Source organism: Papilio machaon, chromosome 7 (assembly GCF_912999745.1).
Source record: "Papilio machaon chromosome 7, ilPapMach1.1, whole genome shotgun sequence".
NCBI lineage: Eukaryota > Metazoa > Arthropoda > Insecta > Lepidoptera > Papilionidae > Papilio > Papilio machaon.
Window position 1 is genome coordinate 7,764,954 of NC_059992.1, and position 8,752 is coordinate 7,773,705.

At 30.8% G+C, this 8,752-nt stretch overlaps 2 protein-coding genes across 3 annotated transcripts; one reads left to right on the forward strand and one right to left on the reverse strand.

Moving 5' to 3' along the window:
• Positions 1-1,431: 1,431 nt before the first annotated feature.
• Positions 1,432-6,767, reverse strand: LOC106719426 (endoplasmic reticulum lectin 1). 2 transcript variants are annotated; one of them, XM_045678564.1, is made up of 8 exons: positions 6,480-6,767; positions 6,163-6,394; positions 5,466-5,630; positions 4,758-5,050; positions 3,763-3,816; positions 2,974-3,147; positions 2,322-2,484; positions 1,432-1,784 (listed from the first exon to the last, which is right to left on the reverse strand). In XM_045678564.1, exons 1-8 carry the CDS (start codon positions 6,636-6,638, stop codon positions 1,453-1,455), a joined length of 1,572 nt encoding a protein of 523 aa, XP_045534520.1. In that variant the 5' UTR covers positions 6,639-6,767; the 3' UTR covers positions 1,432-1,452. The 2 variants fall into 2 exon arrangements, with proteins under 2 accessions (XP_045534520.1, XP_045534521.1); XM_045678565.1 differs by lacking the exon at positions 3,763-3,816.
• Positions 6,768-7,317: 550 nt separating this feature from the next.
• On the forward strand, positions 7,318-8,539 carry LOC106719489 (protein cornichon). The gene is made up of 4 exons (XM_014513835.2): positions 7,318-7,493; positions 7,577-7,689; positions 8,092-8,235; positions 8,435-8,539. The coding sequence occupies exons 1-4, from the start codon at positions 7,344-7,346 to the stop codon at positions 8,460-8,462; spliced, it is 435 nt and encodes a 144-aa protein (XP_014369321.1). The 5' UTR covers positions 7,318-7,343; the 3' UTR covers positions 8,463-8,539.
• The last annotated feature ends 213 nt before the right edge of the window (positions 8,540-8,752 follow it).

An 8,752-nucleotide genomic window follows, 5' to 3' on the forward strand; every position in this document is an offset into this window, starting at 1 on the left:
CGGTTACATCGTACAGATTTGAAATACAGCACGGTTATGTCCACATTAATTTGTTCTATTCATGTAATTTGAAGAATCCAAAAAGAAATCTTCCCGCATTAATGAATACCATAGCATTTTTTATTAATGTGGACATGTCCTATTTTGACACATTCTTCATTTGAAGAAGTATTAATTGGCAACATAATGCTATGTGATAAATTTTGTGAAGCTCAAAATTTTTCTAAAAAAAAAAAAAAGATGATCCTTTCTTTTTATATTTTGTCCGTAAGAGACTAGTTTAGGTAGGCTAAATTAAAGGCTATTGAAATGCGTCTAAAAAACAAAACAGCTAAAAGTGACCATACAAAATTTACCGTGTTTTATCTATGGTACGCTTTAGTGAAACAGATTCGTAAAAGGAACGCTTTGAAAAAAAAAACGTTTAGATTTTCAAACTTTCCTTTTCGAACAAATAAAAGAATGATCGATGTTGCAAAAATTATATCGTGTTATTATTTTTTACTCTGTATATTTTTGAATTTTTAAAAAAGTAAATTATTTTAGCGTTGCATGAAATTTTAAACATCAAAATACACAGGTATAACCTTTTTTTATTTTTCAAATGTAAATGAACATTAATACAATTGCAATATTTTTTAGATATATCGTTACTATATTTTTACAAAGTTGATGTCTTAGTAAATATAACAATTCCGTCGATATTTTATTTAACAAACACCGATCATCCCTTTTAATTGCGAAATCAGCTAATATAGCTAAGCTTTGACTTATAATTTGTTTGTTTTTAATATTTTATTTCTTTATCAGTGCGCTAGTGAGCCAGTGAATACAAAGGAAACTAGAGTCACGGTACCAGCATATCCTAAATACAGACGCAAAATTATTTTTACACTGTTTCGAAGCACCTTTATTTAGTAGGTATACAATTGGAATTAAAATTAATACGAAAGAACTGTTTTATACAACACCCGTTTTGTTGATATAAATGTAAATAAATGTCAAGTTAAAATGTGATTTTTATTTGAACCTTAACCTTTTAGATTAACTTTTTATTGATATACAAAACATTTTGTTACCTGTTTTTTTTTTTTTGGCAAAGAAAATAAGAGGAACCTCAATATTTTTGTGATGATATTTTAGCAAAAAAAAGTCCACGGTAAAATTGAATGGATGGAATGTATTTAAAATTCAATAATAAGGAACATATTGACATTGGACGAAAGACCCTTCTTACAAACCTTTCAAAATTAAGAGATTAAGAGCACCAGAGACTAACCTGCATGTATACATAGATGTATGAATGTAGAGAGAGGTAAATGAAGGTGAGTGGTCTCTGCCTACCCATCTATGTTACGGGCTTGACTTATGTTGTTGTTTTAAAATTATAAGGGTATATACTGCAAGATGAAATTATACAAAAAATCGTTTTCAAATAAAATAATTTATTATCTAATCATAACCAAACTTATCGACAACTTTATCCTTCACATCACTATCTTCAGTTATCTTGTTTGTTTCTTTGATTTTGGACTCTTCTGATTTGATCTTCGTGGATTTTATGAGACCGTTTTCATCCGCAAAAGGCAGAATGTCACATATAATAGGTGATTCAACACCAAGTATATAGTGACATGTCCTCGGCTCTAGAAGGTAAAGAGACACTTGTGCCGGACTCGAAGAATTCTCTAGACATTTTAATTTCACTTCAGTCTGCCTAGGCTTATCAGTTTTATCGCAAACATCACCCCCGGAATAGAAATGTGTGACAGAAGTACGTACATCTAAAAATTACAAATTTGATTTAATAAAGTATGGGACCTATTTATGATCCTTGGGGGACTCCAGACCAAAATTATACCTTACATGATACTTGTAATTACATAAGCTATTAAATGTGTATTTTCTATGTTTCTAACTATAATCACATTGTAGATAACAAATGCTAGTATATATAATGTCGTCGTATAATTGATAAACATCATGGTGGACCTGATCAAACGCTTTACTAAAAACTATACAACAATCTCATAAATAGATCCATGGAAGTAATTCCGCGTTTTGTCTGATAAGTGTGCGTTCTGGAGGCCTAATTTTAGACCCCTTTTCCTTCCCACCTTTTTCTTATAGGGAAAGGATGGGAAAGGGAGTGCGTTTTGATGCATAGCAAAGGATCTACATCTGCAATTGTGCGTGTCTATGGGCAGCGGTCGCTTCGCTATTCGCCTTTAGACAAATGATCAAAACTTTGGATCATAAATAAAAGATGCTAATAAAAATCTTTGCTGGTTTAAATAATAAAATATTACCCAAAGACATACCAACTGGTTTAGGCGCTTTGCCTCTATTCTCCTTGATCCATTCAAGATGTGCCTCCTCATTGAATTTCCCGAGTAGTAATGTTGTCTTCTCTCCAGTTCTGTCCACATGATACTGTATCACGTGTTCTCCGTAACAAAATTCGTATTTCCACCAACCGGTACCCTGTTATATTAAATAAAATACTAGAGCCTAATAATATTCGACTCTTGATAACATTTAAAAAAATGTACATCTTAATAATAAATACGAATGTTTGGATGGATGGAAATTTGTTTGAAGGTATCTCCGGAACGGCTCAACCTATTTTGATGAAATTTGGCACAGATGTAGAGCATAGTCAGGAAGAACACATAGGCTACAAGTAAAGTTTTTTTCTAATTCCGCGCAGACGAAGTCGCGGGCGACAGCTAGTATATCATATAGCAAAATTACTAAGTATTACAGTCTATTTAACATGACGCTTTGAAAATATTTCACAACAAAAAAAGGAAAAGTTTAGAGACTCCATCTCTTGTTTTTGATATTAGTCAATGACCTAGAAGATTATAGATAGAATGATCTAGAAAGAAATTTACCAATAAAATCTATATTTCATCAAAATCGTAATGTCGGTTAATATCAATTTTAAATAACAAATAGAAAACAACTTACTCCTATCAAGCAATTCTCGCCGTTAAGAAAGGCTCTAACTGGCGAGTCGTCCATTACAGTAGGCAGGAGTCTCTCCGGTGCTGGCGCGTGCGTCACGTGACTCGCCTTCCCTTCGCTGGTGAGCTCATCCTCATTGAGAGGATGCAACTCAAACTTGAGATGAGTCTCACCATCCTGAGAAATAATGGCAAATTAAAACTGTTACCACAAGTACACACAGAACGCTTTAGAAAATTTATTAATTCAGAATAGGACAGATGACTACACGCGCCCGTTTTAATATTATAGACCATTACACTGACATTGAAAATTGGAGATTAACATACAAATTACAGTATTAAATAAGTATTTATTACATTTATTTCTTTAATATTGAAAATTAATTTTTAACTTTTTATGTCAAAAATAATTACGTGGAACTGTTGGTTAACTAAGCAGGTCGTAATCTTATTAATTTATAATAAATGCGAATATTTAGATGGATGGATGTTTGAAGGTATCTCCGGAATCAACAAATCTTGATAAAATTTGGCACAGATGTAGGACATAGTCTGAAAAAAACACATAGGCAACTTATTACGTTTTTTTTTTCCGCTTGGACGAAGTTGCAGGAGACAGCTAGTTATAAATAAATCAGAATGTTATAAGAACTCTTTGGACATTAAAACTGGGCAAATAGATCCGCTCAATAGAGCTAAATAGTAGCCTTATTTGTTAAACAACGTCAAACTCAGATCCAATCATTAACACATAATATAGTAATATAAAAAACCATGCACTAAATATTACCTTATCAATTTTCTCAACTTTCAATACAGCAACGATATCCTTAGAATCCTCATCCTGAACAATATGCCAACAGGAATATTATTTAAGCAACTACATACTACTAGAATACACAAGAATACAAAACACAAATAAAATCATAGACAACAAAACATACTAACACAAGTAATACTCTATTTAATGGCATAAAAAAGGTACAAAAAATTAAAAAAAAACTTTTTAAAATATTTTTGTTAGTCTGTTCTTTTGACAGATTGAGGTCTTTGACCCCTACATTCTTATTTAAAACGTACACCGCAAATATGATCAACCCATTAAAACTAATGTTTTCATGCTATTATTGAAAAAATAAAAAAAAATAAAAAATTGCATACTACAATTATTAAAGAAACATGTAACTTAAAGTTTAAAAATTAATTTATATAAATCAAATTACACTTTTAGATTCTAAAACTTTTGCCAAAACTGTGTAAAAATAAACTAATTATTTAATTAGTCAACATCCTTTAGTTATAAAAAAAAATCAACCTCAACCGGAGGCCTAATTTTAGTCCTCTTTCCTTTCCCACCCTTTTCTTATTAGGAAAGGACGGTAAGGGGTAGTAAATATGGCAGAAGAGGGGACGCATGGGAAGGAGAAATATCCTCTTTCTGTGCGTCCCCTTCTCCGTTGATGATGGTAGGCAATGCATCTGCATTTGCAGATGTCTATGGGCAACGGTCACCTCGCTATTTCGGCGTAACCAGGTCGCCGTTTGCTTGTTTGCCACATTTTGATATAAACAAAAACTACATTGTTTATGTTAATTAAAAAAAATAGTAACTGATTATTCAGTATGAAAACACTACTATTGTAAAATAAAACAATTTCAAATGCATTGAGTTCTACTTAAGATTAATCAAAGATGTCATGCACTCAAACAATACTAAACATACTTTGGAAAAACAAATCTACACATAAAACCTTAAGTGACACTTAAATTACATAAAACACTTACTTTATTAGATATCTTCAGAGTGTCATAACGGAACTTCATATCATCAAATTCCATTTTCATCAAATCTGCAGGTTTTTTCGGTGCTCCTAAAAGTGGATAGCAGTTGATTTCGTTCTCGCTGACATCTTTCGGTTTAAACTGTGGATGTTCACAGAGTAGTGGGGATAAGATTATGATTTCATATTCGCAAGTAGCTGTCTCCTTGAAGGAGTATACTTCGTGTTTTCCATGGCTGTAGCAGACATATAAAACTCTAGTAACCCGAGGTTTGTCATTTAGATCGCATATCGTACCTGAAATCATAGAGTTTCAATAAATGTGGTGAACCTATAATTTAAATAAAAACCCTTAACCATAGGCAATCCACAGTTTATGCTAAAATTTTAAATACAATTTTACTGTTTACTTAATTCAAGCTCTAAATTAAGGATATGTTTTTACATTGTTAAAACACTCTGAATGTTGTCCATATTTTGTTATCTAGACATTAAATACTTTAATAATTTTTAAGATGGTAAAAAGCTATGCCAAACACTGGACTGTTAGTTAAAATTATTTATGCATTACGGAAGAAATAAACTCAGAAATTTAAATCGGATGACATTCATATGTAAACCTTAATAACGCAAAAATGTTAGTAAACATTAAACATTATATGAAAACCGAAGAAAAAAAACATGTTTTTTATGGTTTTATGATCAAGATTACCTCCATCCATTACCAGTTCAACACATGGTAAATCCATTCGTTCAACTTTTGTAGTCTTTAGTGGTACTTTAGTTTCTTTAGCTGATTTCAAATCTGACATTAATTTCATTTGGTTCTCTAAACTCCACATGCCTAGATAAAATTCTTGAGTTTTCACCTGTTTTCCTGAAAATATGTACGAATAATATATTAAAATAGCAATTAAGACTTTAATCAAGTGTGGGTGATATTTTTACTACAAAAAACTTAGGTAAAGTGAAGCAAAAACCTGTACGAGGTCTTTGCCTCCAAAAATGGGTCTCTATGTTTTGATGTTCTACTAATTTAAATCTGTATATATATTTTACAGAGAAAAGATTTGTTTGTTTTTTTTCACTTTTGCGAAGCTACACTTTCCCCAGGTGACATAGGCTATATTTTTTACTAGATTTTTTATAATTCCAAGACAAAGTCAAAAGCAACTGGTATATGTAAAAATTATGTACAACCTAACTAAGGATGTGAAATCTTGGGCTAAGGGTCAGTATTCATTAACTTATTTATTAAATTACATTTTAATTGATGTGCTCAAAAAAAGTAGTTCAAAAATTTTCCACAATATGTCTAGCATTTGTATATTCCTGGTCAAGTCTTCTCTATAAACCAGCCTTATAGAAGTACTGAATTAATGATGTGTTTAATTTAATTAATTATTTACCATCTCTTTCTTCATGATACTGCTTGATGTACCTGCCATGGCATATTTCATAACTCCAGTAACTATCCAATCTGTATGAACAGACTTTTTGTGTAAATAGTGGGTTTAATAGACTTATTGGTGAAGGCCCATCATACTCAGCAATATCCATGGCCTCATTTGACTGAACTTCTGGCAAATGACATTCATATTTCTCTTTTTGCGATGTTGTCACTTGAATTATTTCCTTTGGCTGGAAATATACAAAACTCGAATAAATTTCCCAAGTAGATGTATTCCAAGTCTTAAAATAACAAAGTCAAAACAAAATGATTCACCTTAGGCTTATTAGCCTTTTCAATTGTTTCATCTAGCCCATCATTTGCTCCAGGCCAATTTATTCCAAATAGTATGCTATCGTCAAAACCTTTAAAATCATGTTCAATACAGTTTCCTACTGCTAATGCACTTAAAACTACAAACCACACACTTTTCATTGTTATCTAAGGTAGAAACCACTTCTTTTGATTATGTTGATGTTATTCTTTACATTACAGTTAATAGTTATCCATTAATTAACCCATAAATCAGCCAAAATAACATTATAGCTTTAAATTACACCAAAATTCTAATCCTATAAAAATTATTATAACATAAACATTTTACAGGTGTTTCAAATTAATTTGAACACGTTACTTTATTAAAACTTTTAAATTTAGTAGAGTTATACGTCAACATTTCATATGACTTGGAGGAATTTTATTTGTCATTTCTTCAAGTTGTTGTGACAGTGATCAATAAGTACGCTTTCAGCCAAATGTAAGAATATTAAAAACATAATAAAGTTTTTAATTAATACTTATAATCCATTCACGTCGAAATTATAATTAATTTAATCATAATTTCGAAATAATTATTTAATTTACTTTTTACAATTTCACCAATAATTTGAAAACTCATGATTGTTGAAAAAACGATTCAACATATGTATAATGTTTATAAAATTAAACATTGCCTAGATAACATCTCCCTTATCAATGAAAAGTGGTTTCATTTGTTTTTTTTCTCGGTGGACCGAAAGCACGTGAATCTGTCACTGACCCTAGTTCTAGTAGTTGACAGTTGACAGTCATGTCATTTTTGCATATTTTTTGATTATTTCTTATTTCATTCATTTGACTGTCACTTTTGTTTTTGTCAAAATGGCGTTTAGTTTTCCAGCGTTTTCTTATATTATAGCGTTAATTGTCGACGCTTTTCTTATATTTTTCTCTATATTTCACGTAATAGCGTTTGATGAATTAAAAACTGACTATAAGAATCCAATAGACCAGTGCAATAGTCTTAATCCCGTTAGTATATTTAATGGAAATCTCGACATCTTTATGGCGGTATAGTATGAACTGTAATAATGTGTTTATTTGTTCTTTTCCAGTTGGTGCTACCTGAATATTTGTTACATCTGTTAATTAACTTGTTATTCTTGCTTTCTGGAGAATGGTTTTCATTATTTCTTAACGTACCATTAATTCTTTATCACATTCACAGGTGAGTTAGGTTATGTTAATTTGATGGAAGAATGAGTAATTTCTATTTAATTAAGTCATCGACAATAGAAACAATGTCCATGCGCCTTACATTACAAGTATAAAATTACAGTTGTAATATATTTCTTTAGTGTAATAACAATCTTTAAGACAATAAAAAATGTTTTATGCTTGTCACCATCTTATCACAACACATCAGGCTATTTTTAATTATTAACTGGAGATGAGAAATAAATGATGTACTTTATAATTTCAATCCTTTATTAGTTAACCACTAAAATGTGTGACATCTAAAGCAATAATAACTTCCTTATAAACAATACTCGATCAGTCCCTTTAATGTAATTATAGCCAATTTTGACTTTGTTTTTTGTTGTTGACTTCTATAAATTTTTATTTTCAGATATAGAACAAGGCCAGTAATGTCTGGGCCTGGCTTATATGATCCGACAAGTATAATGAATGCAGATGTTCTGACCATATGTCAAAGAGAAGGCTGGATAAAACTTGCGTTCTATCTTCTATCATTCTTTTTCTATTTGTATGGGTGAGTAATACTATTGATAATTATTCCGGTTTTGCCTATATGATGTTACAAATGAGAGGTGAAAAGATATCTGGTACAGATAGTACAAGTTATTCTGTTAGGGAATAATGTAATTTCTAGAGATGATTATTTTTTAATCTATTCAACTTTTTAAGGTTAAATTAACGTGATACAACTAATATTTTTCTTTTAATTTCAGTATGATTGTGGTGCTGATAGCAGCTTGATTTGTCGGAGTATTAAAAATGCATTTTTTTTAAGTCCTAATTTATTAGTAGTTTTTCTGTAAGTACCCGAAAGTCGAGAACAATTTTTAAAATTTTTCTAACTCTGTTGGAAATTTTGTCATTGTAAATTATTTTAATAATAAAATACTCTTAACATTTATGTTTTCTCTTCAACATACAAGCTGTTGCCCGCGACTCCTCCCACGCGGAATTTAAAAAAAAACTTTATAAGTAGCCCATGTGTTATTCCAGACTATGTTCTACATCTATGCCAAATGTCATCTAGATCC

Excerpts from the sequence above, each read along its gene's own strand:
- LOC106719426 (XM_045678564.1), bottom strand. The coding sequence starts at position 6,638 with ATGAAAAGTGTGTGGTTTGTAGTTTTAAGTGCATTAGCAGTAGGAAAC. Across the intron at positions 5,051-5,465 it reads TGAACTGGTAATGGATGGAG|GTACGATATGCGATCTAAAT; the intron begins GTAATCTTGATC and ends CTATGATTTCAG. Across the intron at positions 2,485-2,973 it reads GCGAGAATTGCTTGATAGGA|GGTACCGGTTGGTGGAAATA; the intron begins GTAAGTTGTTTT and ends TTAATATAACAG.
- LOC106719489 (XM_014513835.2), top strand. The coding sequence starts at position 7,344 with ATGGCGTTTAGTTTTCCAGCGTTTTCTTATATTATAGCGTTAATTGTC. Across the intron at positions 7,494-7,576 it reads AGTGCAATAGTCTTAATCCC|TTGGTGCTACCTGAATATTT; the intron begins GTTAGTATATTT and ends GTTCTTTTCCAG. Across the intron at positions 7,690-8,091 it reads ATTCTTTATCACATTCACAG|ATATAGAACAAGGCCAGTAA; the intron begins GTGAGTTAGGTT and ends TTTTATTTTCAG.